The sequence below is a fragment of the Telmatherina bonti genome (assembly GCF_933228915.1).
Source record: "Telmatherina bonti genome assembly, chromosome: 22".
NCBI classification, from domain to species: domain Eukaryota; kingdom Metazoa; phylum Chordata; class Actinopteri; order Atheriniformes; family Telmatherinidae; genus Telmatherina; species Telmatherina bonti.
In genome coordinates this window covers 2,884,100-2,902,262 of record NC_136631.1, presented here as the reverse complement: position 1 = coordinate 2,902,262, position 18,163 = coordinate 2,884,100, and the positions used below count along the sequence as shown (strand labels likewise).

The 18,163-nt window shown below is 47.7% G+C and overlaps 1 protein-coding gene across 1 annotated transcript in view; it reads right to left on the bottom strand.

Moving 5' to 3' along the window:
- Positions 1-4,313: 4,313 nt before the first annotated feature.
- The window catches only part of nrxn3a (neurexin 3a), a gene marked incomplete at its 5' end in the record, with an annotated part of 430,723 nt that continues 416,873 nt past the window's right edge, over positions 4,314-18,163 (bottom strand). The window contains one exon of the mRNA XM_079262315.1: positions 4,314-5,238. Within this exon, the coding sequence (XP_079118441.1) occupies positions 4,934-5,238 (305 nt within the window). The 3' untranslated portion in view covers positions 4,314-4,933. The remainder of the gene's footprint in view (positions 5,239-18,163) is intronic.

Sequence of the window (18,163 nt, the reverse complement as noted above, 5' to 3'; positions counted from 1 at the left end):
TCCGTGTAAATGAAAGGAAAAACTGTCCCAAGCCTGGCTTCCTGTGGAAGAAATGTAGATGCTTCATCTTTCCGACTTCTATTGATCGGTGAGATGAAGGAAAGTCCACTTCACCTCTTGGAGTTCATGAAGAGACAAATGAACAAGACTAAACTGTCTTTCTGCAGCTGGTGAGGCCACGTTAGTTACCGGGGCGTCTCTTCATCTTCACCGGGCCTCCTGTTCTGTTCCATGTTCTAGAAAGTATTCAAAGTGTCATTAAAGGTGCATTTAGCTAAAAATGAGACATATTATCCAAACTCATATCATCTCACGGAAGCTCTGAGATGACGTCAGCAGGTTTTTGTGCAGCGTCAGCGTTGATGAACGAACTGACTGATGCAACTGAGGCGTGTCGCAGACACTCATTTGTGCTTTTCCAGTGGATTTCTGTGGCCACTGACCTGGATCACCCACACAGAACAAAGTGTGGCCGAGCGTCCTGGTTTTTGTGGATTTGGGTTTATTGTGTGTGGGTGGCGGACTTCAGATGTCCTCGCCTTTGTCTCTCAGACACGTACCGGATTCTGCAAATGAGCAAATGTGGGAAGGCGTTCAGCGCTGAAGCTGCAGTCTCATAAACTCTGGTCAGGTGTCATGTTTCCTTCGAAAAAAGAGGACTCAAGCTGCAAACGGTCAAAAAGGTAAAGCATTTATTCACAAACTGTCTACAGTTAGGAACTCAGAGGTAAAGATTGACGACGATCTGGTAACTGCCAAGATGGAGTGAACTGCTTATATAATGGTGGTGATGAGGAACAGGCGTGCTTCTTATTAGGTGCAGCTGCAGGTGGAGAGGGAGGAGAAACAGAGTCACAAACAGGGAAGCCTGAGAAGCCGAAGGGAACCGTCACATGACATCAGGAGGCGCCATCTTTACCTGGAACCAGCTGGTCATGTGACGTCACGTCTGAAAAACCGCCTTTTTAACAATGTGTCGGTGACATTTGTGGTTCTTAGAAAAGTAGGCCTTTTCCATCAGCAGCTTTTATTGTGAAATTTAGGTTCTGTGTAATTTTAAGAGTTTTTCTGTGTTTTTATTTTTTCAAACTGAGGAGGATTTTTCTTCATATTGGCGTCACAAACAGAATGGACCAATCAGAGAAGGTGTGTTGACATGTGACCAGAGCCGGTCGCGAGCTGTGGTACTTTGTTGATGCTGCTTAACTTTGGCGCTGTATCACCATGGCAACCATGGACCAGATGAGGATCTGGACTACGGCGAGTCTCCGGTGGGTCAGAAGTGGACAAGATGAGGATCTGGACCTGGACTACGGCGAGTCTCCGGTGGGTCAGAAGTGGACAAGATGAGGATCTGGACCTGGACTACGGCGAGTCTCCGGTGGGTCAGAAGTGGACAAGATGAGGATCTGGATCTGGACTACGGCGAGTCTACGGTGGGTCAGAAGTGGACCAGATGAGGATCTGGACTACGGCGAGTCTACGGTGGGTCAGAAGTGGACCAGATGAGGATCTGGATCTGGACTACGGCGAGTCTCCGGTGGGTCAGAAGTGGACAAGATGAGGATCTGGATCTGGACTACGGCGAGTCTACGGTGGGTCAGAAGTGGACCAGATGAGGATCTGGACTACGGCGAGTCTATGGTGGGTCAGAAGTGGACCAGATGAGGATCTGGACCTGGACTACGGCGAGTCTCCGGTGGGTCAGAAGTGGACCAGATGAGGATCTGGACTACGGCGAGTCTCCGGTGGGTCAGAAGTGGACCAGATGAGGATCTGGACCTGGACTACGGCGAGTCTACGGTGGGTCAGAAGTGGACCAGATGAGGATCTGGACTACGGCGAGTCTACGGTGGGTCAGAAGTGGACCAGATGAGGATCTGGATCTGGACTACGGCGAGTCTCCGGTGGGTCAGAAGTGGACAAGATGAGGATCTGGATCTGGACTACGGCGAGTCTACGGTGGGTCAGAAGTGGACCAGATGAGGATCTGGACTACGGCGAGTCTATGGTGGGTCAGAAGTGGACCAGATGAGGATCTGGACCTGGACTACGGCGAGTCTCCGGTGGGTCAGAAGTGGACCAGATGAGGATCTGGACCTGGACTACGGCGAGTCTCCGGTGGGTCAGAAGTGGACCAGATGAGGATCTGGACTACGGCGAGTCTCCGGTGGGTCAGAAGTGGACCAGATGAGGGCCTGGACTATGAGAAGGGCACATCAGAGCCGAACATGTTCCTCTGGGTGTCTTGGGGGGTTTAGGGGTTTTATGGGGGGCTGTGGACTTCACATGTCATCTTGTTTGACCAATAAATACAGAATAATTTCAGAGAAAAATCAATGTTTTTATTGTTATCAAACTGATGAAAAAATGATAAAAAAGTAACAATGTGAACAGAAAAATGTGAATTTGAAGAAAACCTCTTTCCACCGTCGTTTCGGTGGCAGATAATGGCAACAGAATGCAGTAAAAGTGGAACACAAGATGCTAACTAACGATAAAGGAGGTCATGGTAACTAACGATAAAGGAGGTAATGCTAACTAACGATAAAGGAGGTAATGCTAACTAACGATAAAGGAGGTAATGGTAACTAACGATAAAGGAGGTAATGGTAACTAACGATAAAGGAGGTAATGGTAACTAACGATAAAGGAGGTAATGCTAACTAACGATAAAGGAGGTAATGCTAACTAACGATAAAGGAGGTAATGCTAACTAACGATAAAGGAGGTAATGCTAACTAACGATAAAGGAGGTAATGGTAACTAACGATAAACGAGGTAATGCTAACTAACGATAAAGGAGGTAATGCTAACTAACGATAAAGGAGGTAATGCTAACTATGATAAAGGAGGTAATGCTAACTAACGATAAAGGAGGTAACGCTAACTAATGATAAAGGAGGTAATGCTAACTACGATAAAGGAGGTAATGGTAACTAATGATAAAGGAGGTAATGCTAACTATGATAAAGGAGGTAATGCTAACTAACGATAAAGGAGGTAACGCTAACTAATGATAAAGGAGGTAATGCTAACTAACGATAAAGGAGGTAATGGTAACTAACGATAAAGGAGGTAATGCTAACTAGCAATAAAGGAGGTAATGGTAACTAACGATAAAGGAGGTAATGCTAACTAACGATAAAGGAGGTAATGGTAACTAACGATAAAGGAGGTAATGCTAACTATGATAAAGGAGGTAATGCTAACTAACGATAAAGGAGGTAATGCTAACTAACGATAAAGGAGGTAATGCTAACTAACGATAAAGGAGGTAATGGTAACTAACGATAAAGGAGGTAATGCTAACTAACGATAAAGGAGGTAATGCTAACTAACGATAAAGGAGGTAATGCTAACTAACGATAAAGGAGGTAATGCTAACTAACGATAAAGGAGGTAAGGGCGATGGTGCAAGGTGAGCCGTGAAAGCCATCCTTCGCAGCTCTTTCCATCTGAACTCTGGTTCTATAAAACGTGGAAAGGAAAAGGAAAAACCAGCGTAGCCCAGGCGATGGTGGAACAGGAAGGGCACCTTGTATTTGTTGGACAACTGCAAGTAGTTAAATATTCATGCAACTTTAGAAACATCTCTGTAGATTTCTAGGCTAGCAATACATTTTTATTCTTTATGAATATCAATATGACTCTCCACATTCTGGTTAAAGTCTTTCTCCTTGTAAATGAACAGTTAATAGATTTTGTCAGGAAATCTGCTGATAAATCATATCTTCAGTCTGTACAATAGAGGTACTAAAAATTACAACTGTCATGGTATATGTACAATTTACTACCTACAAAGTACAACAGATAGCATGTAATAAAATATGTAAACAAATTTCTCATTTTTTGACACAGTCGACTGTGACAGCAAATAGAATTCACACTTTCAACATCTGATTTATTTCTGTATACACATTTGTTAACAGTGTTGTTGTACTGCATTTTTCTTCTTCCTCACACCTCCGTAGAAAAGGAGAATGATGGGAAATGAACCAACACACAGTTCTGCAAAAAGATAGACCACCACTTTGGCTGTGCACCAAGAATTAGACCTTCTCTGGGGTGCAAGAAGAGGGGAGGTCTGATTAACTGACGTAAAACGGTTTTTGCATTAAAGAGGACGTGGTCCAAGTTCAACACTCTATACTGGACTCTGACTGTACTGTACCTTACTGTGGAACTAGGATGGCATGCATTTTACAATCAGGCGCTTCTTACCAGCAAATTCTTTCCACAAAGATGGTCACTGTGTCCATCAGACAATGAGAATAATTGTGGTGATTTAGATGCCAGAGCAAACGGACGGTATGAGGTCTGACCTTGGCAATTTACTCACTTGGATTCATTTTATACACAGAAATAGTTTTTTCTTTTCTTGCTCTTCTTTTTCATATTTTTTCTCTTGCTTTAAGCAAAAATAAGTAAGACACCACACTTATAGTATTTATAAACCATAAAAATTTGGAATATTTCGATACAAGAGTCCTTTGTACTTATACATTGATTGTGTGCCTGACCCCCTCTTGTTAAGCACTACATGTTGCTTACATGCCAGAAATGTAGAAGATTATGAGCCTTTTGTAATTGACAATTTCACAAAAAAATTGTTTAATGCCAAGGATCACATAGCTCTAAAAGTCACTTCGGAGAATGATGCTGTGAAATATTTTCTATACCGACGATGTCTCTGACCAGATAGAGGTGTAAGGTCTCTAAAGTTGCTATTTAACCTTGTCATTAAGCTTCTGCTTAATAGTAAGTGTGCTTTATGATACAGTACATATCAGATCAACTACTCAGCACAGTATAGGATTATTCAAGTTCCATGTTTTACCATCATTTGTCATAGCTCCTCATGAGGAAACTGATAAGAAAAGTTCTTAGTGCCTTCTCTCTTCGCTTTGTCATGTCGACGAAAGTCTCACAGTCACACGTAATACTCCTTGTCCTTGTTTTTCTGTCTCTTGTTGCTGCCTTTCAGGCTCTGCTGTTTGTCCTTCATGACAGCGCCATTGCTCTGCACAGCTGAGTTGGTAATGTAGTTCCGGCTCTCGTCCACATGGTAGGAGCCTTCATCCCTGTTCCTGTACTTATACATGGCGTACAAGAGGATGAGGATGCACAAGGCTGCGGCCGCCACTATTCCGATGACCATCCCGGTGGTGCTGCTAGATTCACGGACCACTTCCGAGGGCCCTGGGACTCGCCTGACGCCTGGCTCTGTGGGGAGTGCTGTGGGTATATTATGGAACATTGGGGAGGTTATTAATGGGCCCCTCAGCTCGGTGCTGTCTACCTCAAAGGATGTGGGCAATGGAAGCAACACTAGGCCGGGTTGGGTTTTAGCAAGCGGTTACTCGTTTTGCTAGCCGGCTGTATGGCTGGAGAATTGTGAAGGGCTGCGGTGGAGGCAGAGGTGGTAGTGGTACGGCTCTGGTATGGTGGCAGTCCTACTGCATCTGCAGATGGAGCATTTGTTAGGTCTAAAAGTCCTGGCTGCATTTGCTTTGGAGTCACCTTGAAAGCATGAAGTAGGCGAGGTCTTATTGTTACCAGGAGAAAAATCTTCATCAGGAGAGCGGCAGGTAGGACTTGAACGCTTTCCCAGAGCCAAACCGTGATATCACCAAGCCATCATCATCACAATCATCGCTGCCTCGGTCCAACAAGCAAGGTACTCCCGCTTCAGTGGCCTTGGACAGGGACTCTTTGGTGGTCTCAATAATGGTGAGGAGTGGGTGGTGGGTTGAGGGAGTGGGAATGAAGGGTGCACAAGGAGCTACAGAGGGGTGCACTAATGGATCCTCAAGTAGTCTGATGACTAACTCAGCTCCTGGGGGAAGACAGGAAGTTATATTAGAGGGCAACGCTGCATGTTTATGAATTTCATCCCAGCTGGACAGACATACACAGCAAGCGACATCCAGCTAAAACATTGTAAACTCAACATGTTGGTGAGGTCAGAGGGAAATTCAGCATCACTTTGTAAATAAATGGCTTACAAAGTGAGCAGGGAGCCCAAAGGACCAAGGACGGAAAACTCTCTTACAGTTTCGGCATTAGATGGAATTAGTTTGGTTGAAGACGAGACTGTCTGACATCAGTGTCTATGCATTATCGATGAAGTTATCAGAGTTATTTCACAGAACTCGCTGCGACATTAGGCAACATAAGGTCAAGAAGAAGTCAGATTTGATGTTTAAAGGTTTCACATGACTTGTCTGGACCCATTGATCTGGTAGGTGTTCTCGATGGTACCGAAGGTCCCATTTTCATCAATAGGTCAGAGTCGGTACAAGCTGGTTTAGTGCAGCTTGAATCGGTAAACCCTGCTCTCTTATGTTATCAAAGTTAACCAAAACCCTAACCTAGTAGGTGGTCGGGGTGTTAACCCCCAGTTTGATCATGATACAATATATTGATTTAATGGATAGCAATTTAATATTTACCAAAATTTCAAATTCAATCACAATCCATTTTTTATTTGATTTGATTTAGGATCCACCAATTGATCTGAAGCGAAATCAAATTAATATCAAAAAGTACAAAAAGCAACTAGAATATCATCTGACATGTTTGTACCCGAGTTCAGGTGTTGAGTAATTCATTAATTCTTATAACAAAGACAGACCAGTAATTTACAGAGAGCAACTCAAAATTCTGCCATTTTCAAAATAAAAGTGTATTTGATAAATGGTACTGATTTTTTAAAATTTTGGATCAAAGTCATTGGCCTATTGACCACATTATCGATATATCGATGCAACTCAATGTATAGACTGGATAGCTACAGATTAATCAGCAACATAATAGCATGATGGCTCACAGAAATTGAGAAGGAGAAAGATTTGTCTTCTTCCTTCTCATCATCTGTTTTCAAACAACAATAAATCCCCTGTATATTTAAACATTAAACAGTTCCTGCTTTGTATCGTCATACAAGAAGTGATGATTCATTCCACCAATCACTGGATTGCAGGGTGTCACACTCCACCCTTTACGGACAACATTGTGACCCCAAAAGAATGGTTCCCAAAATGTGGGATGGTGTGGAGATTCTGGCACCTTTCCCTTGTCTGTCCATACCGACCCCAACACAACCACTGTACCATCCCATACCACACCGACCCCAACCCAACCACTGTACCATACCGTACCATACTGACCCCAACCCAACCACTGTACCATACCGTACCATACCGACCCCAACACAACCACTGTACCATACCGTACCATACTGACCCCAACCCAACCACTGTACCATACTGACCCCAACCCAACCACTGTACCATACCGTACCATACCGACCCCAACCCAACCACTGTACCATACCGTACCATACTGACCCCAACCCAACCACTGTACCATACCGTACCATACCGACCCCAACACAACCACTGTACCATACCGTACCATACTGACCCCAACACAACCACTGTACCATACCGTACCATACTGACCCCAACCCAACCACTGTACCATACCGTACCATACCGACCCCAACACAACCACTGTACCATCCCGTACCATACTGACCCCAACCCAACCACTGTACCATACCGTACCATACCGACCCCAACACAACCACTGTACCATACCGTACCATACCGACCCCAACCCAACCACTGTACCATACCGTACCATACTGACCCCAACCCAACCACTGTACCATACCGTACCATACCGACCCCAACACAACCACTGTACCATCCCGTACCATACCGACCCCAACCCAACCACTGTACCATACCGTACCATACCGACCCCAACACAACCACTGTACCATACCGTACCATACCGACCCCAACCCAACCACTGTACCATACCGTACCATACCGACCCCAACACAACCACTGTACCATACCGTACCATACTGACCCCAACCCAACCACTGTACCATACCGTACCATACTGACCCCAACCCAACCACTGTACCATACCGTACCATACTGACCCCAACCCAACCACTGTACCATACCGTACCATACCGACCCCAACACAACCACTGTACCATACCGTACCATACGGACCCCAACCCAACCACTGTACCATACCGTACCATACCGACCCCAACCCAACCACTGTACCATACCGTACCATACTGACCCCAACCCAACCACTGTACCATACCGTACCATACCGACCCCAACCCAACCACTGTACCATACCGTACCATACCGACCCCAACACAACCACTGTACCATCCCGTACCATACCGACCCCAACCCAACCACTGTACCATACCGTACCATACCGACCCCAACACAACCACTGTACCATACCGTACCATACCGACCCCAACCCAACCACTGTACCATACCGTACCATACCGACCCCAACCCAACCACTGTACCATACCGTACCATACCGACCCCAACCCAACCACTGTACCATACCGTACCATACTGACCCCAACCCAACCACTGTACCATACCGTACCATACTGACCCCAACCCAACCACTGTACCATACCGTACCATACCGACCCCAACACAACCACTGTACCATACCGTACCATACCGACCCCAACCCAACCACTGTACCATACCGTACCATACTGACCCCAACCCAACCACTGTACCATACCGTACCATACTGACCCCAACCCAACCACTGTACCATACCGTACCATACTGACCCCAACCCAACCACTGTACCAAACCGTACCATACCGACCCCAACACAACCACTGTACCATACCGTACCATACTGACCCCAACCCAACCACTGTACCATACCGTACCATACCGACCCCAACCCAACCACTGTACCATACCGTACCATACCGACCCCAACCCAACCACTGTACCATACCGTACCATACCGTACCATACTGACCCCAACCCAACCACTGTACCATACCGTACCATACCGACCCCAACACAACCACTGTACCATACCGTACCATACCGACCCCAACACAACCACTGTACCATACCGTACCATACTGACCCCAACCCAACCACTGTACCATACCGTACCATACCGACCCCAACCCAACCACTGTACCATACCGTACCATACCGACCCCAACCCAACCACTGTACCATACCGTACCATACTGACCCCAACCCAACCACTGTACCATACCGTACCATACCGACCCCAACCCAACCACTGTACCATACCGTACCATACCGACCCCAACCCAACCACTGTACCATACCGTACCATACTGACCCCAACCCAAGCCATACGGTACTGAACTGAACTATACTGAGCCAGATCATACTGACCCGTACCATACTGGACCGTACTGACCCATAAGGTACGGCCCAACAGCCTTTTATAACCTGTTAATAGAGGAAAAGATAAATATAGATTTAAATGCTAAAAATGCTAAATGCTAATACAAATGTCTAAAAATCCTCCCGACAGATGCGTGCATGCTGTGCAATCTGTAAATATTCACACTGTTCATATTTCCAGCACAGTAACAGTTAAATTTACTTTCCACCAGTAGGTCACAGTAAATGACAAAATTAGCTCATTATATCATTCTTAGACGTAGACCTGAATCAGTTGATTGAATTTAGCATAAAACCTGGAGTTAAAGTAGATGAACAGTCCAGTAATCGGTCAGTTCAATAAAAAGTCTTATCCCACAAACTTCTGTTATATTTGCTGTACAGGTGTTCGTATAACTTTATTAATCTGTAATTAGAGCAGATTTAGAGCACACAAGAAAGCATCAAATATGTGCACATTTAATGAATGGAGCTCTCTGATTGGGCCAAAGCCATCCCAGAAGATGAATTAGAGGCTCTTTCACACGACAGAACACTGTGCATGTTGGAGTCATTGAATCAGTGCTCCCATTCTGAGCTTCTTTCATCAACTGCAGCTCATCCACTCTGCTGTAAAATGGTTTAGTATGTTCTTTGTAGTCAGACAATGATTGTGTCACGAGAGCAACTCCATCACCCAGAAATTATACTGCAGTTTGACATAGCACGTCTTTTCATCTGCAAACAAAGCTCTGATGCCATCTCGGTCTGTTTTTCATTCTGGTTTCATCTTAATGTCCGGCTGACACGTCAACATGTTGAGGATCCACCAGTAAACATTGTTCATGCACATTCCAGCCACTCAGCACAACATGTGGACACGAGCCACCACAAACACCAACATCTGCAGTCAGGCTGAAAAAGACCTTTTATTACTCCATTTCAGACTCACACAAAGTTGATTGAAGATGCAGTCTGTAATCTTGGAAAATCACGTTCAGACCATGTTTATGCCTTTTTTACACATTTAGTTATTAAATCAGGTTAATTTGAAGCAACTGAGGAGTCGGTGGAGGCCGGATCCCTGCTGCAGATCTGACCAATCACAAAGGAAGGTGGTGAGAAATGTCGGACCTCTGACTGGACTGACTTTCATCATTGTGTCCAATGTTTTTTATGTACTTCAGCAAAGCCTCATTGTTTTCTGCCATTGTGAGGATCCTTCCTTCCAGCTCGTCCTGTTTTTCTGCAGCTGCTGTCTGGAGCGGAACATTTCCGTCCCATCCAGCGGTAGAGGATGATTTTACTAAAGTAAACCGCAGGTAGATGAAAGCAGATTATTTAATCTTCCCTCAGCTGAACCCGAAGAAGTCACGTCTCAACGAGTGTCCACGCCATCTGTTCTGCTTCCTGTTAGCCAGCCAATCACACTGCAGCATGTAGACAACTCGCTGAAGTTGAAACGGAGCATCAGGACGAGGATTTATGGTTGTAGGTCTAAAGAAGAGAGAACATCCAGCGAGCTGCGGTTGGAAGATGGAAAACCTGGTCTGATGAGTCTCCAGTTCAGCTCCAGGTTCACATGGTGGGATCAGAATCTGCTGGAACATCATGGATCCGTCCTGCTGTCAGGACCAACGCTGCAGGCTGCTGCTGGGACGGTGAGCAGGCCTGATCCGAGCAGGTGTTGTAGAAGGGAAGCTTCTAAGACCTGCAGGACACCGCCGTGAGGACCAGGACGGAGGATCCCTGATGTGGGTGGTGCCCAGCTCAGGTCCTGTAGGGCAACCGTCCCATGCAGGAAACATCCAGACCCTGCAGGCCAGCGGCCCTCGAGGACCTGCTGTCATGGTTTAACCGCCATGTTGTTTCTCCCTCCGGTGAGCTGATGTTCATCTTCTCAGCTCTCCCCCAGAGGGTTTACCTCTGCCTCCTGATCAGTAGCTGCTTTCCTTAACTCCACCGGCTCCTCAGTTCTCCTAAATTCCCCTCATCCTCAGCCAGAAGCCAAAGGGTCATGTCTGGAAGGCGTCATGTGGCAGAATAAACAAACTGCATCTTCACCAAGCAGAGAGGAAAAACATGCTTTCTGTGTGTTTTCAACTTACATCAACAAATTGCCGGCATGATTTAGGCAAGAGGAGAAGAATTTACAAAAGGAAAGTTTGTGTAAGAATGTTGGAAAGCCACTTGGTACCGTTAAAGAGCATTTATCCACTGCAGATTGGCTTCTATCTTAAAACATGACGGTACAGGGAGGCAACAGCACATACATCCACACCACAGAACAGAAAAAGAAACACCAGGACTCTGTTTTTTAACTTTTGTTTTTTCTTTGTAAATTTTTCATCTCTTTACAAAAAGTGTTTCTGCATCTTTTCATTCCAAGAGACTTCCGTGGAACCTAAACTATCCATGTTCCAGTCTTTGCTTGAGTTGTTCTTTAGTGTAGAATGGATGGATGACTTTATATTTCAATACTTCTAAAGACAAGGGAGGAGGTGAAGAAGGGGTGGGACCTATGAACATACTACATAGGAAATGAGGATGATGAGGGTGACAGTGTAAGTCAGTTGCCATGTCCATGTAAAGGCAGTACGAAGCGGTCGGGCGGCATTAGAGCTTGTGGCTGTAAGGAAGGGATGGGGATATACAAACAATGAGCAATATACATGCCCATCTACAGAAAAGAACAGAAGAACTCTAACACTGACATGTCTTACAAACCCTAAACTGCAACTTCTTCACCATGCAAACCGTTTTACCATCAAAATATTTGGAGAAATTGATTTTGTTAAAAGAGGTCTTATCTTGTAAAGTGAGAGGCGGATGTGGAACTACTTCAAGTACTAGTTTGTGGGCTTTTGCATGCCCCCCCCCCCGAAAACTTTTTGCATCAGGATTTTTCCTCCATGTTGGAAATAAAACACACAAACTAGGCTCTGAAGAAGTTCCAAGTTCTAAAACTTGTGGTTTAGATATTATCTGCTTTACGCATAAAAGAGAGAAAAAATAAAACATGTTGCCAAAAAACATAATCAGAACCAAAGAGCCAGCAGTCAGCTGGATCACAAAAATATGACCAGTTTAAACTATCAAATGAAAAATGTTAAGATGAAGGAACAAAGCCATTTAAAATTTTGCACACACTACAACCAGATGCACACAATAGAAAACAGACACGGCTGAGAGAGGCGCTCGACCGCAGGACGGGCTCCTCTCTCGTGTTCCCGCTGTAATGTTAGTCCTTAAACATGAACCGAGCCGTGCAGTCTGGGCGTATCAGAGAGAGACGGACTGGCTGGGAATGGGTTATCTCTGCTTCCGGTTCCTTTTAGTTCTACTGCAGGATGTTGATGCATGCTTAAAGTAAGTTGCATTTAGGGAAAGTAGAAAAGAAACAAACACAGCAAACTGGAAGGACAGAGCGGTGTGAGGACAGCAGACGGACACTGTGTTCCAGTCCCAGAAAACAAACAAGTTAATGGAACAGGCTGTTCTGGCAAGAACCATCATGATGATGCAACTTTACTTCTGTTGCACCATGACTCAGCAGAAACAGATCTTTCCAAAGGAGGTGGAAAGCGACTGGGACACAGCAGCATGAAGACACAGCAGCATGAAGACACAGCGGCATGAAGACACAGCGGCATGAAGACACAGCGGCATGAAGACACAGCAGCATGAAGACACAGCAGCATGAAGACACAGCAGCATGAAGACACAGCGGCATGAAGACACAGCAGCATGAAGACACAGCAGCATGAAGACACAGCAGCATGAAGACACAGCGGCATGAAGACACAGCGGCATGAAGACACAGCGGCATGAAGACACAGCAGCATGAAGACACAGCGGCATGAAGACACAGCGGCATGAAGACACAGCGGCATGAAGACACAGCAGCATGAAGACACAGCGGCATGAAGACATGAAGACACAGCTGCATGAAGACACAGCGGCATGAAGACACAGCAGCATGAAGACACAGCGGCATGAAGACACAGCAGCATGAAGACACAGCGGCATGAAGACACAGCGGCATGAAGACACAGCGGCATGAAGACACAGCGGCATGAAGACACAGCGGCATGAAGACACAGCGGCATGAAGACACAGCGGCATGAAGACATGAAGACACAGCTGCATGAAGACACAGCAGCATGAAGACACAGCAGCATGAAGACACAGCGGCATGAAGACACAGCGGCATGAAGACACAGCAGCATGAAGACACAGCGGCATGAAGACACAGCGGCATGAAGACACAGCAGCATGAAGACACAGCAGCATGAAGACACAGCAGCATGAAGACACAGCGGCATGAAGACACAGCGGCATGAAGACACAGCGGCATGAAGACACAGCGGCATGAAGACACAGCGGCATGAAGACACAGCAGCATGAAGACACAGCGGCATGAAGACACAGCAGCATGAAGACACAGCGGCATGAAGACATGAAGACACAGCTGCATGAAGACACAGCTGCATGAAGACACAGCAGCATGAAGACACAGCGGCATGAAGACACAGCAGCATGAAGACACAGCGGCATGAAGACATGAAGACACAGCTGCATGAAGACACAGCAGCATGAAGACACAGCGGCATGAAGACACAGCAGCATGAAGACACAGCGGCATGAAGACACAGCGGCATGAAGACACAGCGGCATGAAGACACAGCAGCATGAAGACACAGCAGCATGAAGACACAGCGGCATGAAGACACAGCAGCATGAAGACACAGCGGCATGAAGACACAGCGGCATGAAGACACAGCAGCATGAAGACACAGCGGCATGAAGACACAGCGGCATGAAGACACAGCAGCATGAAGACACAGCGGCATGAAGACACAGCGGCATGAAGACACAGCAGCATGAAGACACAGCAGCATGAAGACACAGCGGCATGAAGACACAGCGGCATGAAGACACAGCGGCATGAAGACACAGCGGCATGAAGACACAGCAGCATGAAGACACAGCGGCATGAAGACACAGCGGCATGAAGACACAGCAGCATGAAGACACAGCAGCATGAAGACACAGCAGCATGAAGACACAGCGGCATGAAGACACAGCAGCATGAAGACACAGCGGCATGAAGACACAGCAGCATGAAGACACAGCAGCATGAAGACACAGCGGCATGAAGACACAGCGGCATGAAGACACAGCAGCATGAAGACACAGCAGCATGAAGACACAGCGGCATGAAGACACAGCGGCATGAAGACACAGCGGCATGAAGACACAGCAGCATGAAGACACAGCGGCATGAAGACACAGCAGCATGAAGACACAGCAGCATGAAGACACAGCGGCATGAAGACACAGCGGCATGAAGACACAGCGGCATGAAGACACAGCGGCATGAAGACACAGCAGCATGAAGACACAGCAGCATGAAGACACAGCGGCATGAAGACACAGCAGCATGAAGACACAGCAGCATGAAGACACAGCAGCATGAAGACACAGCAGCATGAAGACACAGCAGCATGAAGACACAGCGGCATGAAGACACAGCGGCATGAAGACACAGCGGCATGAAGACACAGCGGCATGAAGACATGAAGACACAGCGGCATGAAGACACAGCGGCATGAAGACACAGCAGCATGAAGACACAGCGGCATGAAGACACAGCGGCATGAAGACACAGCAGCATGAAGACACAGCAGCATGAAGACACAGCAGCATGAAGACACAGCGGCATGAAGACACAGCAGCATGAAGACACAGCAGCATGAAGACACAGCGGCATGAAGACACAGCAGCATGAAGACACAGCGGCATGAAGACACAGCGGCATGAAGACACAGCGGCATGAAGACACAGCGGCATGAAGACACAGCGGCATGAAGACACAGCAGCATGAAGACACAGCGGCATGAAGACACAGCGGCATGAAGACACAGCGGCATGAAGACACAGCAGCATGAAGACACAGCGGCATGAAGACACAGCAGCATGAAGACACAGCAGCATGAAGACACAGCGGCATGAAGACACAGCGGCATGAAGACACAGCAGCATGAAGACACAGCGGCATGAAGACACAGCGGCATGAAGACACAGCAGCATGAAGACACAGCGGCATGAAGACACAGCGGCATGAAGACACAGCGGCATGAAGACACAGCGGCATGAAGACACAGCAGCATGAAGACACAGCGGCATGAAGACACAGCAGCATGAAGACACAGCGGCATGAAGACACAGCGGCATGAAGACACAGCAGCATGAAGACACAGCAGCATGAAGACACAGCGGCATGAAGACACAGCGGCATGAAGACACAGCGGCATGAAGACACAGCGGCATGAAGACACAGCGGCATGAAGACACAGCGGCATGAAGACACAGCGGCATGAAGACACAGCGGCATGAAGACACAGCGGCATGAAGACACAGCAGCATGAAGACACAGCAGCATGAAGACACAGCGGCATGAAGACACAGCGGCATGAAGACACAGCAGCATGAAGACACAGCGGCATGAAGACATGAAGACACAGCTGCATGAAGACACAGCGGCATGAAGACACAGCAGCATGAAGACACAGCGGCATGAAGACACAGCGGCATGAAGACACAGCGGCATGAAGACATGAAGACACAGCAGCATGAAGACACAGCGGCATGAAGACACAGCGGCATGAAGACACAGCGGCATGAAGACACAGCGGCATGAAGACACAGCTGCATGAAGACACAGCGGCATGAAGACACAGCGGCATGAAGACACAGCTGCATGAAGACACAGCGGCATGAAGACATGAAGACACAGCAGCATGAAGACACAGCGGCATGAAGACACAGCGGCATGAAGACACAGCGGCATGAAGACACAGCTGCATGAAGACACAGCGGCATGAAGACATGAAGACACAGCTGCATGAAGACACAGCGGCATGAAGACACAGCAGCATGAAGACACAGCAGCATGAAGACACAGCAGCATGAAGACATGAAGACACAGCTGCATGAAGACACAGCGGCATGAAGACACAGCAGCATGAAGACACAGCGGCATGAAGACACAGCGGCATGAAGACACAGCAGCATGAAGACACAGCGGCATGAAGACACAGCAGCATGAAGACACAGCGGCATGAAGACACAGCAGCATGAAGACACAGCAGCATGAAGACACAGCGGCATGAAGACACAGCAGCATGAAGACACAGCAGCATGAAGACACAGCGGCATGAAGACACAGCAGCATGAAGACACAGCAGCATGAAGACACAGCGGCATGAAGACACAGCAGCATGAAGACACAGCGGCATGAAGACACAGCAGCATGAAGACACAGCAGCATGAAGACACAGCGGCATGAAGACACAGCAGCATGAAGACACAGCAGCATGAAGACACAGCAGCATGAAGACATGAAGACACAGCTGCATGAAGACACAGCGGCATGAAGACACAGCAGCATGAAGACACAGCGGCATGAAGACACAGCGGCATGAAGACACAGCAGCATGAAGACACAGCGGCATGAAGACACAGCAGCATGAAGACACAGCGGCATGAAGACACAGCAGCATGAAGACACAGCGGCATGAAGACACAGCAGCATGAAGACACAGCAGCATGAAGACACAGCGGCATGAAGACACAGCTGCATGAAGACACAGCGGCATGAAGACATGAAGACACAGCAGCATGAAGACACAGCGGCATGAAGACACAGCGGCATGAAGACACAGCGGCATGAAGACACAGCTGCATGAAGACACAGCGGCATGAAGACATGAAGACACAGCTGCATGAAGACACAGCGGCATGAAGACACAGCAGCATGAAGACACAGCAGCATGAAGACACAGCAGCATGAAGACATGAAGACACAGCTGCATGAAGACACAGCGGCATGAAGACACAGCAGCATGAAGACACAGCGGCATGAAGACACAGCGGCATGAAGACACAGCAGCATGAAGACACAGCGGCATGAAGACACAGCAGCATGAAGACACAGCGGCATGAAGACACAGCAGCATGAAGACACAGCAGCATGAAGACACAGCAGCATGAAGACACAGCAGCATGAAGACACAGCAGCATGAAGACACAGCGGCATGAAGACACAGCAGCATGAAGACACAGCAGCATGAAGACACAGCGGCATGAAGACACAGCAGCATGAAGACACAGCGGCATGAAGACACAGCAGCATGAAGACACAGCAGCATGAAGACACAGCGGCATGAAGACACAGCAGCATGAAGACACAGCAGCATGAAGACACAGCGGCATGAAGACACAGCAGCATGAAGACACAGCAGCATGAAGACACAGCAGCATGAAGACACAGCAGCATGAAGACACAGCAGCATGAAGACACAGCAGCATGAAGACACAGCGGCATGAAGACACAGCAGCATGAAGACACAGCAGCATGAAGACACAGCGGCATGAAGACACAGCAGCATGAAGACACAGCAGCATGAAGACACAGCGGCATGAAGACACAGCAGCATGAAGACACAGCAGCATGAAGACACAGCAGCATGAAGACACAGCAGCATGAAGACACAGCGGCGCAGAGGAGAGGAAAGAAGAATGTTTCTGATGTGGTAGAAATCCTGACAGGTGCTTCAGAGGATGGGCCGGAGGCTGCTATCAGTCATGTTCTGGTCCACATAACCCAGACCCGGCTCAGACTCTGGGTCAGACCCGGCTCAGACCCGGGGTCAGACTCTGGGTCAGACTCTGGGTCAGACCCGGCTCAGACTCTGGGTCAGACTCTGGGTCAGACCCGGCTCAGACCCGCGGTCAGACTCTGGGTCAGACCCGGCTCAGACCTGGGGTCAGACTCTGGGTCAGACTCTGGGTCAGACCCGGGGTCAGACCCGGCTCAGACCCGGGGTCAGACTCTGGGTCAGACCCGGCTCAGACCCGGGGTCAGA